This window comes from Myxocyprinus asiaticus, chromosome 28 (genome assembly GCF_019703515.2).
Source record: "Myxocyprinus asiaticus isolate MX2 ecotype Aquarium Trade chromosome 28, UBuf_Myxa_2, whole genome shotgun sequence".
Classification (NCBI taxonomy): Eukaryota; Metazoa; Chordata; class Actinopteri; order Cypriniformes; family Catostomidae; genus Myxocyprinus; species Myxocyprinus asiaticus.
In genome coordinates this window covers 41254243-41280277 of record NC_059371.1, presented here as the reverse complement: position 1 = coordinate 41280277, position 26035 = coordinate 41254243, and the positions used below count along the sequence as shown (strand labels likewise).

Genomic DNA, 26035 nt, shown 5'->3' with positions numbered 1-26035 from the left:
AAGGTGTTGCGGACGTGACAGTTGTAAATGGCACTTACTGAACATAATGAGGAGAAAACCACCCAAAACACTCTGAAACCTGCTGATTTTGACCTATAAGATATCCATATGGTGTCTTTTAAGGCTGCTCGATTGCTTGAATTAAGAATGAAATCACAAAATGTTCTTACACGATTACTAAACGGCAAAAGGTCTCAGTTCAGTGCTTTAGTCAGAGATGTGTGATCATGGGGCACCCATGGTGTGAGTGGCTACAGATGGTACATGTTGAGCAGTGCAGCAACATTAGATGATGTTTATCACAATACCATTTAAATCGTCTTGTGCGGTCTTGCTGGACAGTGAAAAACGCATTTTATACTAGAGGTTGACAGATAGTGGATTTTACCGATACTGATAACCAAGTTGGACAGTACTTGCCGATAACCGATTAATCAACCGATAGTTTGTAAAACTGATACTGAATGAAAAAATAACACGCAATAAACAGTACTGACTGAACCATGAAAATGTATTGTAATTTTTTAATGAAATAAATATATAAATATTAATATATATGAACTAATAATCAAATTTTAAAGTCAGCTGATTTTTAAGTTGACGTTGTTTCCTTAGTCCACAAGAGGGCACAATAAATACATAAACCATTCAGCACTGTTATATTATTGCATAGAACATTCCTATCCTGGCTGTTAAAAAAGAGCATTTCATTTTCAACTAATGTGCATAAAATAAATAAACAAAAAGTTTAAGTCAGTCCATATTCTCAAATGTTAAGTCAAAAGTAAAATGTGTGGGGGGGGGGGGTGCTTCAATAGACAGTTCACATGGTGTTACACTTGCTCTGATTCCAACTACTCCAGACTCAAGCTTCATAATAACCACATTGATTTTTATTCAGTACAGTTGTATGTAGTGTAGCAATATTCACAGATAGCAGTGGTATTCGTCTGAACTCGGTGGTGAAGCAGCTCAAACTATGAGCCCAGGCCAGGGGCTGTTCAATCAGATGGAACACAACAGACAGGAAATGAATGCATGAATCTCGAGACACACATTTCCAAGTTGAACATCTTTCCTAACAAAGCATTTAAACAACTCATTGCTTAATCTGAGAAACGCTTATAAGAGAGCAAGACGCAACGGCCAAAGACCTCCACCAATTGTAAGGGGCTGTTCACACCAAATGCTTTTGCAACCATGCATTGGTTTTTCTATGTAAACACTCGCTAGACAAACTTTGTCTTTTTTCCCTTTGTTTTTGTTTATTCAGCATCTTGTGCAGAAGCGTTGTTTTTTTAGATGATGTGTCTAATTAAAAAGAACTTTAAGAGCATATTGAGATGCCTACTTTCTGCTAAACTATTTGTTGTGCTGTGTCTAGCCTTTTTTAGTGCAAGAATGTGATCAATCTGAAGTCATCGTATTACAGTGAGGTTACATTTTCTAAATTGAAATCAGATGTGTTTCTGATTTGTTTATACGTTTCTCTCGGCTGCATGAAGATATTAATTTGCTTTCTCATGTCACTAGCTTTAAATATGCAACTTAGCTGGCTAACAAATGCATAAATGTGACCAGCAGGATATAAAATAATGCAAATAGATGGTAATAAATGGTAACAATCGTGACATTTAAACATTTGGGTAGGACTTGCGTGTATTTCTGTCACATTGTTCTTACCACTTGGTTAGCTTTAATGTTAGTTTCCTCTCAGCCTTGTCGGCAAACATACTGCTGTTCTCTACTAATGCAGCATCTAGTCAACAAATGAATTACTTTATAATGATATGAAAACATGTACCGTAGTGTACTGTATATTTACCTTTTCATTATTGATGTTTTAAATCCGCATTTGAAGTGTTCCTCTCCATGCAGAGTGTAATCTCACGTGTCAAAACAAACACCAAAAGGCATCAGTGAAGTTTTTATTTCACCTCTAGAGGTTGCTCTCATACTGTATAACGACAGCGGACCCTTCCCAGCTGCTCCAGCACTGGACGCAATGGGGAAAAACTATCTGTGTGGATTTTTGCTGATAACCATTAGTTCCAGAAATCTGTTATCAGTGCCGATTAATCGGCAAAACCGATATATCGGTCGACCTCTATTTGATACGTATCTGATTTTTTCCGATGTGCCTTCAGTGTGAGCAGCCAGGTCAGATTTAATGATTTTTACATATATCTAATGGAACATTTGTCACTTGCACGCTTGATTTACCACAGAATATGCCTGTTATGACTTTAGATCTCAAGTCATATTGATACATGCAGTTCCTTTTTAAGAAAATAAAATAAAACTTTAGGCTTCAACAGTTGGGTTCAGTGGTTCATTTGAATTTCACATAATAAAATATGTGCATGAAAACATGCAGAGGTAGATTTAGCTGTGTAACACAGCTCTTTGCTCATGTCACCCATGCAGAAAACAGTTTCTATATTTCTCAAACTGTATCAAAACGCAAATACAAGTAAATGGAAATCTGAAATAATTGCAAATAATTCTTACCTTACATATACACTATATTGCCAAAAGTATTCGCTCACCCATCCAAATAATTGAATTCAGGTGTTCCAATTACTTCCATGGCCACAGGTGTATAAAATGAAGCACCTAGGCATGCAGACTGCTACTACAAACATTTGTGAAAGAATGGGCCGCTCTCAGGAGCTCAGTGAATTCCAGCGTGGTACTGTGATAGGATGCCACTTGTGCAACAAGTCCAGTCGTGAAATTTCCTCACTACTAAATATTCCACAGTCAACTGTCAGTGGTATTATAACAAAGTGGAAGCGATTGGGAATGACAGCAACTCAGCCACGAAGTGGTAGGCCACGTAAAATGACAGAGCGGGGTCAGCGGATGCTGAGGCGCATAGTGCGCAGAGGTCGCCAACTTTCTGCAGAGTCAATCGCTACAGACCTCCAAAGTTCATGTGGCCTTCAGATTAGCTCAAGAACAGTGCGTAGAGAGCTTCAAGGAATGGGTTTCCATGGCCGAGCAGCTGCATCCAAGCCATACATCACCAAGTGCAATGCAAAGTGTCGGATGCAGTGGTGTAAAGCACGCCGCCACTGGACTCTAGAGCAGTGGAGACGCGTTCTCTGGAGTGACGAATCATGCTTCTCCATCTGGCAATCTGATGGACGAGTCTGGGTTTGGCGGTTGCCAGGAGAACGGTACTTGTCTGACTGCATTGTGCCAACTGTGAAGTTTGGTGGAGGGGGGATTATGGTGTGGGGTTGTTTTTCAGGAGCTGGGCTTGGCCCCTTAGTTCCAGTGAAAGGAACTCTGAATGCTTCAGCATACCAAGAGATTTTGGACAATTCCATGCTCCCAACTTTGTGGGAACAGTTTGGGGATGGCCCCTTCCTGTTCCAACATGACTGCGCACCAATGCACAAAGCAAGGTCCATAAAGACATGGATGAGCGAGTTTGGTGTGGAAGAACTTGACTGGCCTGCACAGAGTCCTGACCTCAACCCGATAGAGCACCTTTGGGATGAATTAGAGTGAAGACTGCGAGCCAGGCCTTCTCGTCCAACATCAGTGTCTGACCTCACAAATGCGCTTCTGGAAGAATGGTCAAAAATTCCCATAAACACACTCCTAAACCTTGTGGAAAGCCTTCCCAGAAGAGTTGAAGCTGTTATAGCTGCAAAGGGTGGGCCGACGTCATATTAAACCCTATGGATTAAGAATGGGATGTCACTTAAGTTCATATGCGTCTAAAGGCAGAGCGAATACTTTTGCCAATATAGTATATAATGCTGTTTTTCCTGCTGTCCTTCGATTTAATGCCGTCTCGCTCATAATATTACATTCTTGAGCTTCAATGGTAATTAAATTCTACCATACAACTGCAAATGACTTAGTTTAAAATATCTTTATCCATCTGGTCTTTCATCACTTGCAGATATTTTATTAGGTAGTCATTAAGTGTCCTATTCTGGTTAAAAAAAAAAAAAAACTACTAATAAAAATGGTAATAAGTTATTTTATTATGCATATTAAAATAATGAACATGTCTGTGTTTGTTATACACGTTCAGGGAGTGTTATACACATGCGGGTAAGTTAACGAGCATCGGCTGTTCAGACTAGTGTCTGATATGGGCTAAATTCTCTTAAAAAAATCTGATTTGAGCAGAAAATCTGATTTGGGACACATTCAGCTACATGTGTCTGAACATAGCCGTAATGGATGTTTTCTTCACATTTCTCCCTCTTGAATTTATTTTTGTCAATTTACTGTGTTCAATGTAGAGCTGATGGAAGAGCAACAGGAACATCAAGAGCTGAATGAAGTTGAGGAGAAACTTCAGGATCAGAAACATCATGATTTAATAACTGGAGAAAAATCTTTGAGTGACTCAAAAACTAAGAAGAATTTCTCACTAAAGTCGCGAAGAAGAGCATCAAAAAATACTTTCACCTGCTCTCAATGTGGAAAGAGTTTCACATCTAAAAGAGATCTTAATGTCCACATGAGAATTCATACTGGAGAGAAGCCTTACTTGTGCCATCAGTGTGGGAAAAGTTTTACATATGCACAAGATCTCAAGATTCATCTCCTCCGTCACACTGGAGAAAGACCATTTGAATGTGATCAGTGTGGTAAAACATTTGTTGTGGCAGCGTACCTAAAAACACACCTGAAAACTCACACAAATGAGAAGTCTTACAAGTGTTCTTTTTGTGGAAAGAGTTTTGCACGTGTGTCCTATTTTAAAGAACACCAGAAAATACATACCGGTGTGGCGGCTCATATGTGCTTTGAATGTGGGAAGACCTTTACATCAGCCAGCAACTTGAACAAACACCAAAGAATTCATACTGGAGAAAAACGTTACAAGTGTTCACATTGTGAAAAGAGTTTCACTCAGTCAGAAAACCTGAAAACACACGAGAGAATCCATACTGGAGAGAAAGTTCACAAGTGCTCATACTGTGAAAAGAGTTTCACTCAGTCAGAAAACCTGAAAACACACGAGAGAATTCATACTGGAGAGAAACCTTACAAGTGCTCACACTGTGAAAAGAGTTTCACTCAGTCATTTAACCTGAAAAGACACAAGAGAATTCATACTGGAGTGAAACTTTACAAGTGCTCACACTGTGAAAAGAGTTTCGCTCGGTCACAAAACCTGAAAAAACACGAGAGAATTCATACTGGAGAGAAACCTTACAAGTGCTCACTCTGTGAAAAGAGTTTCACTCAGTCAGAAATCTTGAAAACACACGAGAGAATTCATACTGGAGAGAAAACATAAGTGTTCTTCATGTGGGAGGAGTTTCAGCACAGCAAGTCATGTAGTTTCTCATATGAAAAGGTGTTGCCCAAAGTAATCACAGAGAGAAGTCCCTTCTTCAGTTACAATGCTTCAAGTAAATAGTTGAAATTTCAGATAATCCCAAAGATGGAATTTCTTCCAAAAGAACAGCATCATCTAAGAAGAGTCATTTGCTAAAATCACCTGTTATGGTGAAGTTTGGTCTTGTTCAACATTGTATTAATGACCCAGTTCCACCTGATATTAAGATGGTGATCCGATCACAGGTGGTCTGCACTAAATACAGGTGGAAACGGGGTCCAGAACTCCATAGGGAAGCGAGCAAGCGAGCATCGTCCAAAACAATGACGTAACGTACAAAGAGACTGAACGTGATTCACCGGCATCATGCTGACAGATGAGGTAGCATAATTAAAATTACAGTTATGATTGTTTTATTACAAACTTTGAGACTGTATATTATATTTGACTCTCCAGTGCTGGAACAGGGCTAAAACAAAGTGTGGATATAGGTCTGACTATGTGAGACAGTAGTTTGAAGTAATCACATTTCTTTGCATGATACATTGACTGCATTTATATGATAGCCTATGTCGGCGTTGGCTAGCTAGCCAGCTTTATCAATAGCTGTTAGCTAAATTTGGTGGATGATGACAGTAGCTGTTTATAAAATAGACTGTACATTATAAATGTGTTGACACAATTCAGTATTGATGTGATTCCATCACAACTGTCATTTTGATATATCGATGCGCTATTGTTTTATAATAATAGAATGTTTATATTTTCTATATAACCTTATGTTACACTAATGAATGGGTCTTTTTGCATTATCGTGAACATTGTCTAGCATTCATTTAATGTGTTTTTGTAGTTTAGCTAAAATTACACAGATCAATCCTTATGGCACTATATTTCACATGTTTTGCAATTATGTAAGCTTACCTGTCCAATAAGAAGAATGCCAATTTAGGGTCGGTTTTGATCCCCAAAACCAAACGAAGTTCCCTCCAGGAATCAAATGCCCTGCCGATGTTCACACTAGTTTTCGCTCGATCACGTTTCCGCTTAGCCAGATGGGATTCAGTAGATAAATGTTTTTTGTTTTGTTTTTTGGCTTACTCTGAGTTTGTGTAGGAGTCGATGTTGTGCTGGGAGCCGGACGTTTGCTGGATTCCATCTCTAAGATAACGTTACCTAGTGTTGCAGTTTGTTGTCGCTGTTGAATAGTGGAAGAGAAGCTACTGTCTGAGGCAAAGCTCTTGGTAGCATGCATAAATGTCACATCCTTTGGATTTTACCAGCAAAAGCGACCCACTTCCTTCATATGAAAATCAGTCTACAGGCTTTAATAGGCAACCTAGGAAGTCCGGGAAGGGCTCGTTTTTTAAGTTGTGTTACATGCCGTTCACACATTGGCAAAAAAAAAAAAAGGCAAATATTACATGAAAATTGTTACATATTGCACCTTTAAAGGTGCACTCAGTATGTGACTCTAACCTCCCTAGCAACTGGGCCAATTTTTTTGCTTGGGAGACCTGGCTGTAGTTACTCAGCACGCCCTGGGATTTGAACTCACGAACTCCAGGGGTGGTAGTCAGCGTCTTTACTAACTGAGCTACCCAGGCCCCCCAAGATCTTGAAAATATTAAATATGCTACCCTCAACTCACCAACCCCACTGCACTGTACTTGACAATTACAGTATTTTATAAAAACAGGTATCGGTGAGTGCCAAACAAAGTACTGTAGTCATACGCAGTCTCTAAAAAATTTTTACGGTGCATCTCTGACTTACTGTTTATATAAATTAAATGTTTGAATGAAATATTTTGCTTTATGCAGTTTGCACTCTACCAAAGGTTGTACTGTCTGCTAAGGTGTTTGACATTGTAGGGACAGAGATTTTCATAAGGGATGTGGTAGGCAGACTGGCTTGGTTAGGGGCTAGTTTTATTGGTCATTGTGCTAGTGCTGAATGATGAAAATTTGTGTTTTGTTATTATTATTATTATTCTCTTATGGAAGAATCTTGTTATGAGACATCACTTATGAGATTCAGATGGCAGAATAACTCACATCAAGACTTTGATAGAGAGCTTTCCTCTCAATTTATGCACCCTGTAGTCCTGATCTTACCTTTTTTCTTCAATTACATCTTATCTCAAACATGTCAGACACTTGGACAGTGATAGGAGCAGATATGAATGCTGTAATGTTCCACAATTTAGATGAATGCCCAGGAATTGGCAGGTCTATGCGTGGCCCGGTGTCTGTGAAGTGACACCCTTCATTAAATTTGTCAGGAATCCTATTTTTATTTTCCCCGCCGTTGTGAGCCACAAGCGAGAGTGTTTCTTCTCCTCTAACACAGGATAGTTCGCCCTGTTTCTACCATTGTTGTCAACATGCTAGGAGACTGCCATATCTTAACACAGAGATTTCAGGTGCCTCCATGTCGCCTAGTAGCCCTCTTGCTTTCCCTGCTGTCACAAGCTGGGAACAAGATTGTAGCATGACACAGGTTGCTTCTATGCTTGTTTTTGCTGTTGTTGATGCTATGCCAGAAGACTGCCATGTCGAAAATTTGTTGATTTTAGGCGCCTATGTGTTGCCTAGTAGCCATCTCACTTTCCCCACTGTCTCAAGCCAGGATCAAGTTTGTGGCGTGACACAGGTCACTTCGATGTCTGCCACTCACTTTCCCGGCGTTAACGAGCCAGGATTGAGATCACGGTCACAGTGTGTTCACTGTTTCTGTTGCTGTTGGCTCCATCCCATGACTGTCATGTTCCAACAAGTTTCGAATCCTTGTTGCAGTCACACAAAGCACAAAACCACTAAAGCACGACCATGTGCTTTAGTTTGCAAGGTGTCCTCTAGTGACCAGGTAGGACAGTGGGCTACGGCCATACCGATTGTGATGTATGTACATTGTCGGGGGAAGTTACTGTGACATGTTTACTTATATGTATAACTTCTGAAATTGACTTCTTGTAATTGTTATATTGCATGTTTAAGCATATTATTTCCATGTTTAATAAAGAATATTTCATCCCCATCATTATTGAATCCTCGTTTTATGTTTTTAATTTACGGTGTTGTTGTGTGCATTGCATAGACATTTTGGCTTCATGTCTTGAAGTCAAAAGATACTTTGGTTTTCCGCATTTTGGATCAGATCGCACACAGTATACTAGAACTGTCACGATTACTCGGTTTAATTTGGTTACTCGATTACAAAAATTACTCTATTACAAAATTGCCAAATCGACAAATCAAAAATAAGGCGGAAGTGGAGTGCGAGCACGGATGAGCAGCTGTGTGAGCGCTTCACTTTAGATTTAAAAAAAACATTCAGGACCTAAAAAACTTCACTTCAGCAATGCAAAAGAAATTGAAAAGATGATATCCAGTTTTTACAAACCCGCTGGACACACACACCCGGTAAGCTCATCTGCATGCCATTGTTTTCCAAAAAACATTGGAATGCACTCTAATCCTTGAATTAAATGCGATCTTTTTCCTCATGTAAATGATATTTCGTGATTATTGTTTAAAAAATAGATTGCAATGCCCCACTTCCATTAAATATTTTATAGTTTATGGCCATTAATACAGGTAAAACTCAATGTGGGAATCCAGAGAACTTTATTTACTGAATAAAACTACAGATCTCTCTGAATGCTGTCAGTCAAGGCTCAAAGTGATTCTGCTGTTAAAGCCACAGCTTCTCGTCTCGCACCCCACAGACGCAATATAAAACTTTGGGTTACCTGAGGGAAAAATGGACATCTCCGTATGTGAAATTATAATACGTTTTTACTCAGTAAAGAACTGAATGTCCAGATGCTTAAGGGCATTTTACAAGGTACATGTAAAGTGACAAGCTTTTGCGATCATCATGTAGCACACACGCAACAATGCCCGCAACTGCTGCGGATCAAAAAATGTCATGAATACTGTTAATATTGTATTCCGTTTTGCATGCAAGTAACAGTTAAATAAACAACATACAAATAAAAAGGTTTTTATATCTCTATAAAATAGTTTAACTACATATATAATTTATCCTCAGTAAACAAGTTTGATGGGCAGACTGTAACGAACGATAGTGAGACAAATAGGCCCAAGGGCAGAGGAACAGTTCAAAGGATTTATTAACAGTAATAATGAGCAGTCACTGGGTTGAGGAATGTAGAAAATCACGACACCGGCTGCAGCAGCGGGAAGCGATCTCCAATGGTGTGCGCATCATAGATGTGCAAGGGGCAATCTGTGAAGAGTGTTTGTAGGATGAGTGTGTGCATTGTGGAAGTCAGGAACAGATTCATAGAATCCTCCATTGAAGCTTAGTGAGATGCAGAACAACACCCAGCAGAGATGAGCAAACTTAACTCCCGACACACAGGCAGAGACGAGGTATCCTCCGTGGAAGGCCAGCTGACATGCAGCAATACTGGATGGCAACCAACAGATATACAAGACAGGACCAACTAGGCAGAGAGAGTGAGGTTAGTACTCAACATCAAACAACAATCTAGCAAAGACACTGAGAACACGACAGGCTTAAGAAGGGAGTGAATTGGGGAGAACAGGTGTTGCTTGGCATGCTAATCAGTGGCATGATCAGCATTCCCCCGGGAACAATCAGTGTTCCCATGGAAACGCTGATCAAGCATGCCAACCACGCCTGCGAGACATGAAGGAGAGAAAATGACAAAACAAACCAACAAACTCACTGGAGCCGTGACAGACATTGGGGGCAGCCTCTGTCAGAAACCACATGGATGCGGAAGACGTGGTTAATGACTGCTACTGCTGTCTACCTCGATGAAGGTAATTTGGAGAGGGGAATAAAATGAGCCGCCTTCGAGAACCGGTCCACTACAGTCAAAGTGACTGTGTTGCCTTGGGAGTGGGGAGACCAGTTACGAAATCCATGGCTATGTACAACCAGGGTCTCGAAGGGACAGGCAGCGGTTGGAGGAGCCTGGCTGGGGGTTTTACAGGACATTTTATTAGTCACAAAAATTGGGCAAGCGGCTACGAATCAATGTACATCCTGCGCTAATGATGGCCACCAGAATCACTGTTTAATGGGTCTCTGAGTGCAAGTCGACAAGCGACTTTGGATGAGTGACCCCACTGTAGGACGTGTGTCCGGACAGATAGTGGCACAAATAACCGGCCCGCTGGGCACGTGGCGGGGGCCGCAGTATTTCGTAAACACCACACAGACTTTAGCCTCCACCTCCAAGGATACCATGCCCACCACACAAGTGCCAGGTAGAATGGTATCCGGTGGGGCAGTGGAGGTCTCGACCTCAAAACATCGAGAGAGGGTGTCAGGCTTGATGTTTTTAGAGCCCGGGCGATAAGACAGCATGAAGTTGAAACGCGTGAAAAATAGTGCCCAGCGAGCCTGTCTAGAGTTTAGGCATTTGGCACTATGAATATACTCTAGGTCAGTGTTTCCCAACTAGTGTGCCGTGGAAAATTATTAAATTCCACAAAATAAATAAATGCATGAAAAATAATAATAATTTCAGGGATCCAAACTCCTCACCTTTTGGAGCAATTTGCCATTTTGAAACCATAATCGGTCACTTTTGTGATTGTGAAGAGAAATGATTAATGTGCAAAAGTGACTGATATTTATACGCATTAAGGGTCTTTCACATGACTCACGTCAGTACTTCAGAATACATTGAAGTCTATGAAATGACGGCACTTTACACCAGTGTTTTTCACACACACATTTTTGCTTCACCAATGTTTTTAAGAGTACTAAGCAACAAGAAATATTTTAAAACTGTCCAAATTTTGAAGAGACATTGAATGTCTCATAATTTCTTTTAATTAAATATTACCTTATCGTTTACGAATATCAGAGACCCCAGTTATTCAACTAATTTAAATTCACCAAGAAAACTCTTAGACCTAAACATAAATGAGTCCTTTTATTACTTTCTGCTATCAAAGCAACTGCAAGGTTTTTTTTCTCTCTTCCAAATACATGTTTTCAATGTTTATTGTGCACACCTCCTGCTTTTTTATGTGGCAAACTCACAAAATCGCACCTCTGTGACGCTTTCAGCGACACTTTACAATGACGAAAGAACATTACTGAAACTCAAAATTATTATTATTTGTCTATTATTGTGGTCTTTTCTGATAAAAGCCTTGCTCAGCAGTTTAAATAGGTTACTGTAGGAAAATGATACTGTAGATCTGCTTTGCGTTTATAATTCTTATACTGAAGTCAGTAGATTTGTAGCCATGCAAGTTTTAATAAAGGAGATGGTAAGGACGTCATTGATACTCATTATTAGACTATTATTGTTGTCTTTTTGGATGAAAAATAATGCTCAGACTGAAGGAAGACTATAGATCTGCTTTGATCTTTTAATGCTTAAACACTATAAAGTCTCTTGGTAGATTTCAGTCATGAAGGACTCAAAATGATTCACTGACTCACTCATAGCACATAAGACGCTCATTTGTCGCCACCTAGTGACACTTCCAGAAGGGATCACTGAACAAATAAAATTGAACAAATTTGTGAAACAGAAGCTAGCCTCACCAAAATACTCTTTATTTTGCAGCTAATTCTGCACAATTGTAAACTTGAATAAACTTGAATCACTAAAATAACTGGAATTGGTGCTTTTAAATATTATATTTTATATTTTAAAAAAAATATCCCCAGAAAAAAATTTTGTGGACCAGTCTTACCTTTTTCGCCCCTCATGAGTTTGCATCCCTGTAATTTGTTGTGGCAAATCTACAGATTAGAAAAGAAGCACATTTTTTGTTTTTTCATTTCCCATTTAGCGCTCTTGCCACCAAATTTCAAACATTACAAGTAAACATGCTACTAAGACGGACAGAAAACATGGACAAGTTCTTGAAAAGGAAAATATTGACGATGGTAAGCTTTGTGGGATAGTGGTGTGCCGTAAAATTTTTTAGTCGTATAAAGTGTGCCATGGCAGAAAAAAGGTTGGGAAACACTGCTCTAGGTTCTTATGAAAAAAGTACCCCCGAACCCTCTAACAAACCAACCTCAGACGCATCCAGCTCCACCAAGAACTGACCTGCAGGATCGGGAGTAACTAGGATGGGTGTGGTAGAAAACTGCTCCTTTAATTTAGAAAACACGGCCTCAGCTTGCAAGGACTAACAAAAGTCAGTGTGTGTGAAAGTGAGGTCCGTCAGAGGTGCGGCGAGCTGACTGTAGTTCCTTATAAATCTCAGATTAAAAATTAGCGAACCCCAGAAACCTCTGCAATGTCTTGCGAGAATCTGGGGTTGGCCAGTCAGAGACGGCTTTAACCTTAGTCAGGTCCATGCGCATTCCCTTGGACGAAACGATGCACCCCAGGAACGGAACCGACTGTGCATGAAAAGCACACTTTTCCGCCTTGACGAACAGCCGGTTCTCTAACAGTTGCTGAAGCACCTGCCTGACATGCTGCACATGGTCCTGGATATTCTGGGAGAAGGTCAGAATATCATCAAGATAGACAAACACAAAATGATCGACCATGTCTCCAAGCATGTCATTCACAAGCCCCTGGAAGACGGCGGGGCGTTGACCAATCTGAAAGGCATAACCAAATATTCAAAGTGCCCCCTATGGGTGTTAAAAGCCGTCTTTCGGGGGGCCTGGGTAGCTCAGCGAGTATTGACGCTGACTACCACCCCTGGAGTCGTGAGTTCAAATCCAGGGCATGCTGAGTGACTCCAGCCAGGTCTCCTAAGCATCCAAATTGGCCCAGTTGCAAGGGAGGGTAGAGTCACATAGGGTAACCTCCTCGTGGTCGTGATTAGTGGTTCTCGCTCTCAGTGGGGCATGTGGTAAGTTGTGCTTGGATCGCGGAGAGTAGCATGAGCCTCCACATGCTAGGAGTGTCCGCGGTGTCATGCACAATGAGCCACATGATAAGATGTTTGGATTGACAATCTCAGAAGCTGATGCAACTAAGACTTGACCTCCACCACCCGGATTTAGGTGAGTAAACGTGCCACAACAAGGATCTACTAAGTAGTGGGAATTGGGCATTACAAATTAGGAGAAAAGGGGATAAAAATAATTAAAAAATGTAAATCCATCTTCCACTCATCCCCCTTCCTAATCCAGACAAGGTGATAAGCGTTGCGTAAATCTAACTTTGTAAAGACGGACGCTCCCTGCAAGAGTTCGAAGGCTGAGGACATCAAAGGTAAAGGATTGCGATTCTTCACCGTGATGTCATTCAGCCCCTGATAAGCGAGCCATCCTTCTTCTCCACGAAGAAGAACCCCACCCCTGCCGGCAAAGAGGAAGGGCGAATGAGACCGGTTGCCAGAGAATCATTGATATAACTGTTCATGGCCTCCCTCTTGGGAGCCATCCCAGAAGTGGCAAAGGGCCAGGAAGCAGTTCAGTCACACAGTCGTCTGGCTGATGAGGAGGAAGGGTCGTGGCGCGGGACCGGCTGAACGCCGCCCTCAAGTCATGGTATGTCAACGGTTCTCCGGATAAGTCCACCGGTTCATCCTGCAATGGAACACAAGACTTGACAGGGGAAACAGCAGAGTTAAGACAGTGTGACAAACAATAAGGACTCCAAGCAAGAACAGTTTTGGTTGACCAATCTATGTGTGGGTTGTGCGTTACCAACCAAGGATGCCCCAACACTACCGGTACCGATGGAGATTGGATAAGGTAGAAGGACAACTGCTCCTTATGATTCCTGAGACGAAGGTGACCGGCTTTGTGGATTGAGTGATAATGGCAGCGGCATGCCCCTTAGGGTGTGGGTGGTGATGGGTCTTTCCAACTGGACCATAGGAAGTCACCTCTTAGAAGCCAATTCGAAATCCATAAAGTTCCCTTCAGCTCCGGGATCAACCAAGGGGGAAACCATGTGATGGGTAGATCCATTCTGCAGTCGGGCCAGGAGAAGTGTCTGAAGTCCAGGAGTTTTGTCCAAAGGTGTTGTGCTCGCCAGTAACTCCTCTCCTACCAACAAGCTATGTCTTTTACTGGACAGGAAGCAGAGAGATGATCAGAAGCAGCACAGTAAAAACACAGTCCATTAATGAGACGTTGCTGTTTCTCCCTGCGTGAGATTTGAGTTCTATCGACGTGCTTTGGCTCCGTGTCGGGCCGTGATACTGGCGAGTTTACTGGAGAGGCAGAATGGGTAGGAGGATCAGCCACCATGGTAGGTGGAAAGCGATGTTGGCGATGGTGACTGCGTAGGGTCAGGCGATGTTTGACTCAGATAGCCAAATCCATCAACTCATCGAAGCGCGGAGGCAAATCCAAAGAATAAATCTCGTCCAGAATGTCATCGGAAAGACCATGCAGAAATCGATCCCACATAGCGTGGTCATTCCACTCACAAGAGTGCGAGTCACATTGAAGAAATTAAATCGCATAATCTGATACTTGTCGATCTCCTTAAGACAGTCCAGATAAAACCCTCGCCGCCTCCCGACCTTGAGCCGAGCAATCAAACACTCGGCGGAGCTCCGTGGTAAAGGCATGATGGGAAGCGCAGCAGGGATGTCTGTTGTCCCACATGGCAGTGCCCCATTTGCCAGCCCTTCCAGTGAGGAACGTAATAACACAGGCCACCTTCAGGCGAAAGTGGAGGGCTGTAATGTGAAGAACAGGGAACATTGCGAAAGGAATGCACTGCAGGATTCAGCCTCACCTGAATATGGGGCTGGAGGGGGAATGTGGGCTTCAAAGAATCCAGGAGCCAGAGGAACTGCCAGAGTCGGTAAGGAAGATTCCTGAGATGGGCCAGCATCAGGAGATGGTGGAGCTGCTGAACAAAGGAGGTGAGTTCGGCGAGCTGCGAAGCCATCACCTCCAGGCAGCGATTTGATCCTGCTGACGTCCCATGCCTGCGAAACATGAGGGAGAGAAAATGACAAAACATACAAAACAAACCGACAAACTCGCTGACATTGTTTCTGAAAAGATAAAATATTGTATTTCCATGGCTTGTTTTCCCATATTTGAGTTCTAAACTAAAATGGGAGATCATGTTGAACTAGTTAAAGAAAAAAGTAGATCTTGCAGTTAAAAAGCTGGACTCACCTGTAGAAGCCAATCTCTATCAGCTTGAATATACATCTTTTTATATATTATAGATCTGCTTCGGATGTCTGTTGGCTTTACATATTGTTCGCACAATTGTTTTGTTGTTTTTATTCAATCGTAAAATACATAAAAGCTTAGGCTAATTAATGCATTTTAGCCAAACATGGCTCGACAACTTTATGCACTATGAGTTATTAAATAATTTTTCAGATTACTCGATTAATCGTCAGAAAAGTTGTTAGATTACTCGATTGCCAAAATAATCGATAGTGACAGCCCTACAGTATACGTGATGCAAAGTTCATCATCAGCACAGTCTGCATGGACTGTCCGGATGGGGCACAGATTTTCTTGACACGCGGAGAGTCCTCGTCTGTGCACTTAGTCAGTGCATGCACCTTCCCTTAACTTTACTAAAAGAGTATCACAAAGTAGTCGTATTGCGAGACAATTCGGCAGACGTGTCCATTCAAACAGTTTTTTTTACAAAGTTGATTTTGAATGGCTTATCTGAACTTCCAAACATATTTGTTACTTTCATAATTAAATAGAATGATTATTGCATGTAAAAATGTAATTATGTTTTCTAAAACAAATGGAATTTCTAACCATTAACTAATGTTTCCAAAATGTTGCAGGTCTGTTTTTGTGTTACAAATGAAAAAGAACTTATGCAGAACGTTCTCCAATGGTTATATTTAGGTTTTATTGTACCATAAACTAACCTTCCCAAAATATTGCAGGGAGGGATTTATGGGACAACCTAGTAAGAACTTAAAACATTCTCTAATGGTTATTTTTAAGTTTTATATTTGTTTCCCTTTTTGCATAGTTTTTTTGTATATTTGATCATTTTTTCATAAACGTTGCGGAGAGTTTGATAGACAACAATGAATGACATTATTGCAGTACAGAATTTAAATCCCTAAAAAGGGCAAGCATATAAAGGTACCACTGAAAATTTATTAATTGCTATTTTTCAACACATTAGGGCCCACATAATACATTTCCAATAGCTTACTTTTTTAAACTATTTTTATTTTTATATATTGCTTTTATTTTCAATGTTATAGCTTGTAGAAATCCTGAACATAACATTGAAAAGATAGGAGTGTTTGCCTCGAGGTCAGCTGCCTTTAAAAAAAAAATAAAAAATAAAAAATGGCTGTCTCGTTTAAAAAAAGCGAGTAGGACACTCCGAATGCAGCCTTCATTCACGAGAATTCGGAGGATGCATGAGGTGTATCCTTCGTGGGCACTCAAAACCCACATTTCTTAGCTTCAACGGAAATGTCTAACAATTAAAATAAAATGACGCCAATTTGCCCGTAAATATGATGTTCAAACGCAAGGAATGTTAATTCCCAAGTTGAAGTACCTCAGTAGAAGGGTGCAGAGTATATAATATGTATTATTATATTAATATATAATCAAAATAAAGTATTAGACTAAAATTACACCTGTAAAATCTATTTTTAAATCTTTTATAACGCTCCTAAAATTTGCCTCATACATTCCCTTCCAGAGGGACTGTGTTCCCTTCTCACTTAAAGCGCCCGCGCTTTAAAGAGTGGCATGCTGTCATAGCAACCATGTTACGTTCCGTTTCCGTTTGTCCTAAGAAGGCCGTCTCCTTTAAACTAGGCTTGTTTAAAGGAGGACACTCGGTATACTGCATCCTTCAAAGGACACGTCCGCAGCCTTCGAAACGAGACACAGTCAAAGGTTGTGAGCTTGTGTGACTTTATATACAAAGTTGCATGTCCTCAGAATTTGCAGGGACTCCCTTTTTAATATATTTCAGAAAAAAATGAACTGACTCACTCATTGCTTCTCTCCCAGCCTCTTAAATATTTGTATCCCCCAGTTTACAAAAACCTTTTGGGGTTTATTAAATGTTGAAGTAAGATCAGAGTGTATGGGATTTGAAAGGATTATAAAAAATAGATTTGAAAAGCATACGATAATTATATAATATGTGCTATCTTCCAGTCTTACTCGCTGCGTCTGATATACAAGCACGCGCATTTGATCTGCACGCGCTTTCATTCCTCTACAGGAATTCGCGCGCTTGCACAATTTAAAAATTAACGGTCATTCCGGTGGATCGACTCGCTGACAGACATTCATCGATTTACTCAAAAGTACTTCAAGGTGTGGTATTAAATATAAATTTGACAAAGATTTGACTCATGTGAACGAAAAGAACATGATGTAAAAGTGCAACTGAGAAGTTTTTTTTATTGACATCAAATGAAGAGATGTCTCTGCTAAACTGTTCCCTTCGGTGGTAAGAAATGTATTTCACGTTGAATGTTTATTCATTTTTTAATGTCTGTCAATAATTTTCTAATTGAAAAACACTCAATTGCATTGAATTCATTGGTGATTAGGAAGAATTTGCTAAAATATCTGCATTAATGTCCGGTGCTGAGCAGTGTTGGGTAAGTTACTCTAAAAAAGTACTCTGTCTGAAAAGTAATTGCATTACTTATTCTAAAACCCTGATCAACCTTGACCAGATGAGAAATACAAGGATATACATGAAATTGTTCTTTTAATTCTTTCAAATAAATCACATAAAATCAAATAAATTATTCACGAACTGGCCAAAGAATTTAACTGGGCTGCATTAAATTAGAAAACGCACATTTTAACATTAGATGTTAAATTGCGATTTTAAATTCACTATTGTTTTATATAGAGTTGTTTTATAGTCTATACAATATTTAAGTTACATCAGAAGTAACTGTAATTACTTAAAAATTAAGAGTAATCCCTTACTTTTTCCAATGAAAAAGTAATTTAACTACAGTAATTAATTACTTAGTAATGCATTACACCCAACACTGGTGCTGAGGTACAGTGTTTTATGAAACCCTAAATCAAGTTTTGAGGACGTTAGGCTCCCTTTGCATCATCTCTTGTAAAACATATTCTGACATTTACTTTCTGAATCTGTCATGTACGATCGACTGTCACTATGGCAAAGAAGAAATGCTTTAGAAATGATGGTTTCGACGTCAGGAAGTGAGTGAAGTCGCGTACACGCAATGGAACACGGAACGCCATAAACGCACCTGATGCTTAAAGTCCCTGTTAAGAAAAACGCAACTTTCTTTTTTGCTTTATGTGATGTCATGAAAGAACATATGTGTGCTGCAGAATATTTAGTGTGAACCCGCATACCCTTAATAATGTGTTTTGTCATTGCTTTATAGGTTCAAGCGAAGAGTATCATGTATAAACATACATACACACCACATCTCTGCTCATGAGCACAAGGTATTTTAAATACGATTGAGAAAGTAGTCAGATTCAAATGTCTACATGGCTAATATTTTTCTGTTAATCTGATTATTTTAGGTCTACACCACTCCCTTCAAGCGGATGGAAATTAATTACAAATCCAGCACAATCGGATCATTTTTGTGTTTACATGAAAGCTTTTCAATCGGATTAAGCTATCAGTCGATTCTAAACGGTTTATTTGGTTGCATGTAAATGTGGCCAGTGTGGTATTGGCATGACTTCAGGAGTTTACCATACTTTATGTTTCATAAGTGTTCATAAGAGTTTGTCCACAAATAACAATGACGCTTAGGCATATCTATCTTTTTGTGACTGCTGAGGATGATTTTTATAAAGTTATACGAAAAGACAACAATAATAGCCTTAAAAATAATTGAGTTTACAAAACCTCCTTATGGCATTTTAATGTGTGAACATCAGTCACATTTATTCTTATAATTAGAATTCATCCGCTGCATTGATGATCTCTCCAGTGTGAATTATTATTAGACAAATAAAAATAAATAAATACAAAATTACAGATATCTTTCTAAAAAATAGTTTTGACGAGGCAAAAATAGTTAAAACGATGAACGCTTCGAGTTTTTCAGGCTATATCATCATGTGTGATTCACTCCAGTCCAGTAGATGACAGAAACGCACCGTGAGTTGTTTTTCCAACCACCATAAAACACGAGATGAAACAAGAGCTGCAGACAGTTTGAGCGCGCAGGTACGTGTTGTTTATTGTGTTTTTACATCATTTTATGTATTTATGTTGTGTGCACATCAAGATCTATGTTGATATGCTGTTTTCTCTCTTTGGCGTTTTAATGACAGTAAAAGAAGATTATTATCTCCACATGGAGCATTGTTTTGTGACGGACGCTTTAAAATATTCAGTTTCAGGAAAAACAAGCAGAAATCTGTGAATATCACGTTTCATTTCTGATATATCAGCTCTTTAAATACAGCGGCTGTTTATAAACGAGTTCACTGTAGGTGATAATATACTTTACAGTTTATATCCTGTTATAACAGCTGATAATATTCCTGCTGTCATACACAAGCACACGTTTATTTTTTTGTACTATCTCAGAAACAGATTTTGTTTAACAGATCTGTTCTTGTGTGTAATTATATAATAATGTTTTAGAGTTTGATGAATGTCAGTCCATTATAATGATGATGTTTTTGTGTTCAGATGTTCATCATGAGAGAGCAGGTGGATGTGATCTGCTGTAAATCAGTAGGAACTGATCTGTCCATGCTGGATATTGATGATTTCATCACAGAAATCTCTCAGCTGAAGAAAGAGGTGGCGTCACTGAATGCAAAGCTAAAGGAGACAGAACTTGTTTCACGCTGTATCTGTTTTGAGCGAGTTAAAGTTGAGATTGTAAGTACGTTTCAAATTATGTGATATGACTGTGACTCTGTGCTGATGAACGGTACAGATGTGATTGTGTTGTGTTTTTCAGGAGCTGGAAAAGGTTTCCTGTCAATCTTCAGTGTGTGTGACTGATGGGACCTCCACAGAATATCAGGATTCAGTGTGGAGCGGCAGAGATCAGTCCACACCACAGCGGCTGCTGGACAAACTCTCTGAACAGAGATCCAGAGACACACAGGACTCACAGCTCACTTTACTCTGTTCTACTGATGCTCAGGAGAGTGTGTGTGACAGTAATCAGGGTGATCAAACCTCCACAGAGTCTCTGACTTCTGTCTGTAACGCTGGAGAACAGCAGATGCTGCAGACACCAGTGAAGATTGAAGTGAAGCAAGAGGAGGTAAAAGAAGAAAATACAGCAGAGGAACAACAGAGTGATGAAGATGATGATGAACAGCAGATGCTGCAGACACCAGTGAAGATGTGTTCAGTGAAGCTGCTGGACTGCAGAAACCTGATGAAGATGAGAGGAGAAACCACAACAGAGGAACAACAGCGAGATGAAGATAATTTTATTCCTTCAGGTATGTTTTTTCCTTTTAAGTTGTTTTACATTTTGAAGACAATCAACTGTCATGTCAACATGAAAAAGTTCCTCATTGTTTTGTTGTTTTAGAAGTGTTCACTTGTCTTTTGTGCATTAAGGCACCTGCACACTTCCTACGAAATCGAAGAATAAACGTGTGTGACGTCATTTAGATCAAAATCTGGCCAATACAAAGGTGTTTTTGAGTTCAATCGATGGTTCGTAACAACTTCCCTGGGCAAACTTCTTACCGGCTGCAAAACACCTTCTTACTGCCATTGGTCCACGTCATTGCATGGTGTGACCATTGATATATAAATAGAACTGGATCGGTGATGCAACGTTAAACTGCCAGCAGGAGGTGAAGCCACTGAAAGTGTTCGAGTGGCCATCTCAGTATGCCCAACCTCTCATAGAGCGTCAATGACTGACAGGCAAAAACACCCCATTTCATCGTCTCCAATCTGCGGATATGATAGTTGCATTTCGCCCTCTGTTTTCAATCATGTTTAATGTTTATTTAGCTTGTTATGGATAATATTCATTACGAAGGAGAAGATATACGTGAAAAAAGGAATCAAATACTCTTTAAGGGATAGTTTACCCAAAAATGAAATTCTCTCATCATTTACTCACCCTCATACCATCCCAGATGTGTATGACTGACATTCTTCAGAAGAATGCAAAGATTTTTAAAAGAATATCTCAGCTGTGAAGGTCCACACAATGCAAGTTGATGGTGATAAGCACTTTAAAGCTCCAAAGCAACACAAAAAGCACAGACAGTCAGCATAAAAGTAATCCACACAACTCCAGTGGTTAAATTAATGTCTTCCCAAGCGATACGATTTGTGGATGATAAAGATATACATTAAGGTAGGCTTATAGTTTTTTTTTTACAATTTCTGAAGTAACCTAATGGTACACCTGTCATGTCTATTGAAATGGAAAAACTTTAACAATAAATAATTATTTAAATAATATTTGATCTTTTTTATTTTCTATGTACCGTTTTTCAATCCAAGAGGGGAAAAAAAGAGGCTTCTCTGTAATTTAACTTAAGCATTTTTATTCTGGAGCAAACCACTCCATCAGGTATTTTTGAATTTAGCCTTCCACTGGACACTGCAAAGCTTTTTGGCAGCTATATAGCCTACTAAATATTAATGCATGGTTGACTAAGGTGTAATATATTTAATAATCCCTGTGGGAATTTACTCAGTGCAGTCACTTGTCTCTCCATATTTGCAAAGGTACAGATGCGTGTAGGAAAGCTTGACAGCATCAGCAGCACTATAAAGAGCAGGGGGGCTTTTAGCAGAGGGTCAATTTCACACCACGGTGCGTGGCTGTGCACGCGCATCAGAGCGCTTTCATCCATCAATGTGAGAAAATGCAAATGAGTTTGACTTGATTTAGAGTCATCCCGCGTTCTGTGTTCATATTTCTCCATGTTTATCTTTCGCTATAAGTCTCGCATGCAGCCAGGAGGAGTGTCATACAGATATTTACATTATGCGATATAGACGTATAGAAAAATCTCTACCGGTTGACAATTTATTCCATCTCCATGACAAATATCACCATAACACCCAGCAAGGGGCTTATTTGTCGCGTTTTGTAGCTTGTAACGTAAATGCTACAGCCTGATTGTGTTTGTGTGTATTTTGTATACTGTGCAAAATTGTAAAAGAGCCATTTGCTTAATGACGTATTTATAGAGATGTCTTTTTGCAAATGTTTCCACAAGCACATGAAAACAAGCATATTTCACTCTGTCTGGCAGGCATGAGCACTGTTTTATGTACAGTGACGCTCGTCGAGGCTGGTTGTGTTTAATGTGAATGCATGAATCTCTCCCCCTCTCCTCCCACTATACTTGTCAAGCAATTAGCAGGAATGAGGATCCAAATGCAGGAATGAGTGAAAATTAAATTATTCTATTAAATAACAGTAAACAAGCAAATAAAGCAAAACTCATGGTTAGAGGAACAACAACAAAAAAAAACTACCCTCCCCCCATCAAAAAAGGGGAACAGAAAACAGAACAGACAAAAACACAAACTAAGGTGGGGCTGGAGGCACAGACCAGGGTGAGACAGGAAGCACAGACCAGGGCAGGACCGGAGGAACAAGAAGTACCAACCAAGGGAGGGAAACTAGGGGGATGGCTTCAAGTATGGGGCAGGGTCAGGAGGCCGGGGAAATGGAATGGCCCAGGCAGACCAGGGAGGGAGGGAGGGTGGGGGAAACCAGGGGGGATGGCTTAGTCCAGGAAGTAGGATGACAAATGTCATAGATTAGACCGGGAGAACAGGGTGACACACAAGGCCAGGGTGGAACTGGAGGGGAATCCGGATGCCAAGATGGACCGGGAGGCCAGTGGCGGAGCTAGAAATGGACCAGGAGGACTGGATGGATCAGGAAGAGAACCTAGAGGCCAAGGCAAGGTCCGAGCAGCTGGGTTCAACTTAGGATTGTCCTGGACCATTGGGCTGTGGTGGCTGCTGGACAGAGATCGGTGGTGGCACAGGACAAGACAGATCGGGCAGGGACCCCGAAGGGCCAGACGGACTGGGCAGGGACCCCAGAGGGCTGGGCAGACTGTTCGTTGGCCGCAGCTGGGCAGAGAGTGAGGTTTTTGGTGGCTGCTGGGCAAAGGGTGAGGTCCATGGTGGCCTCTGGTGTGGCGTCAGAATGGGCGGTAGCCGTTGGTTTGAGGTCAGACTGGACAGTGGCCGCAAAACCGGGATCAGTCTGGATGCCAGCCGCTGGACAAGGGTTGGGTTGCTGACGCTGGTGTCGGGTCAGATTGGGCAGCGGCCACTGGAGTGTGGTCGGGCTGGGTGGTGGCCACTGGCGCGGGGTCAGGCTGGGTGGCTGCTGCTGGTGAGGGGTCAGACTGGACAGTGGCCGCTGAATGGGTCAGGTAGAACGGCGATCACTGAACGGTAGTCAGTGTGTGTGCAGGCTGCTGGGCAGGGGTCAGTGTGGATGCAGGCTGCTGGGTAGGGGTCAGACTGGATGGCGGCCGTTGGTGTGGAGACTGACTGGACAGGTTTATCGATGGCCGTGGGGAACTGGACAGGCTCATTGACAGCCGAGGCAAACTTGACAGGCTCGTCGATGGCCGTGGGGAACTGGACAGACTCGTCGATTGCAACAGGTGAAGGGATATTATTGACCGCCAAGAGAACAGCAGCAGACTTGTACCCCTCCAGGGGTGCTGCAGCGGACTCTGACCCCTCCTGGCGGTCCGCAGGGGGCTCCTCCGCCTCCTGGCGGTCAGCAGCAAGTCTGGGTGCTTTTCTTCCGAGCGGCCACCCCATCCAATGCCAGTGAGGGAGTATCATTGTCCTCGGGCTGGGATGAAGGAAGGAAGTCCTCTGAGGCAGAGGCTTAGATAAACTCATCCAAATTCATGGCCAACTTGATTGTAATGGCAAGAGAGTAACCTCCAGAAACAGGAACACAACAGAAACAAACAAACTCGCAACATGATCTGACAAATACAAGAGGGAAGAGGGCAAAATATATAGAGGCAAAGCACATGAGGAACAGGTGAAGGCAATTAACATAAGGACTAAAATAGGGAGAGTGATGAGGGTAACGAGGAGGCAGGGTCAGGGAAGCACATGGCAGACGAACACAAAGCCATGTGCTAACACATGCTACAACAGACAAGAGTACACATGGTGATGAAGGACCAAACAAAGCCATGTGCACTTGCACAACACACAAGACTGACAGAAGAGCGCATGACAAGAGGACTGAAACCAAAGCCATGCGCTCACAAAAGATGAGACATGGATCATGAGTGTCCGGATCCCAACCCAGAACAGAAAAAGAATTAGGCTGAAGAGTCAGGACCCAGACACCATGCTCTGAACAGGAAACACAAACACAGAACCTGGGTGCCAGGATCCTGTCACCACTATAAGCATGTCTGACAAAGTGACAGTTTCCTGACAATACTGAGTATGGGGAATAGAGCATGGAGATTTGAGGGGGATTTATCACCGGCTCAGGCTGGCATGCCACATCTTCTCCACATCAGGCTCCATTCAACACAAGTGCTGTGATTGCCTGGGCAGAGCCCACGCCGACAAAGTGCTTACCGAGTTTGATTGCATTTTTGGTGGGCACATAAATCTCAACGCTTTACTCTCAGCTTTTGGTTTGAAAGTCAAAACTGGTCCTCTCCTCTAGCCACACTCCTTCTGCGGCTCCTGAGGGACTGCATGAGGGAGACGCGTGAGGACGGGATATAGAGCACGGAAAAGTTGAGGATAAATTGTCACTGTTGTCATTGTGCCTTTCTTTCCAGAGCTGCATGAGCAGCTTATTATGTCATGGCGTTTTCCCTATTCAGTAAGATTTTCAGGTATCTGGCGCTGTTGCCTTATGGTGCTTATTAAACAAGCTTCTTGTTTCTCCCACCGTTGTGAGCCGGGAACAGATTGTCATTTCCTCTGTAACGCAGAACAATTTTCCCCGTTTTTACTATGGTTGGCAACACACAGGAGACTGCCTAAGTTGCAACACACGCACGACTATGCACTACAGTTTGTGAGGTGGCTGCTGATAAATTCCCATTTTGGATCTGAGGTGCTTGAATCTGACACTCACAAGTTTCAGTTCAAAATGATTACCCGGAAGCAGATTCTGTCTCATGTTCGCCCTATAGACTGGCTTGTGTCAATTAACCTAAAAGTCACTTTGATGTGCACATAACCCCTCATCACAGGCCATTCTTGAGATTCGCCTTCAAGGGGACTGCTTACCAAAGTCCTGCTCTTCGGCTTATCCCTGGCTGCTTGTACATTCACAAAATGTGTTGATTTGGAGCTCACTCCGTTGAGGCTGAGCACATTATGAATTACCTCAATGACTGTTTGCTCTTAGCACTTTCAGAAGAAACAAGCTTGCAGACCTGTTACTTGCTCATTTGGAGCATCAGGGCCTTTTGCTGTCCATTGTTGGGAGGGTCAAGAATGTGTGGTGTGGTGGTGAGATGCACGTTGCTGTCGTGCATGTTCCTCATCCCGTCGTAAGCAATCGCGTTTTGTGATCCCCGCAGTAGCGATCGCTGCCTTTGGAAGTCACCCCCAGTAACAGTCACTGGGGGGGGGGGTGATTGGGTGTCACCGGCATCTGGTTAGAGATTTCCATGGGGCCCTCCGGGGCCTGGTGCGACCGCACCAGCTGCACCGCCCTAAGGATGGCCCTGCAATGCATTCCTTCCCGTCTACTTCAAGTATTGTGCAAAATTTGGGAGAACAAGGAAACAGTATTGCTGGTTGCGCCAGAATGGCCCAACTGGTCATGGTGCCCAGAGTTAATAGAGCTCTTGGATTGGTAAATT

At 41.5% G+C, this 26035-nt stretch overlaps 1 protein-coding gene across 2 annotated transcripts in view; it reads left to right on the top strand.

The window, feature by feature from the left end:
- Nucleotides 1-26035, top strand: part of LOC127418576 (zinc finger protein ZFP2-like) — a 74117-nt gene that overhangs the window by 34194 nt on the left and 13888 nt on the right. Inside the window, exon 4 of one of the 2 annotated variants that reach the window (XM_051659197.1) lies at nt 20173-20668. In XM_051659197.1, the coding sequence (XP_051515157.1) occupies nt 20173-20668 (496 nt within the window). Of the gene's footprint in view, nt 1-4268; nt 8352-20172; nt 20669-26035 lie in introns of those variants that run through there. The other variant, XM_051659198.1, reaches the window with a different exon arrangement.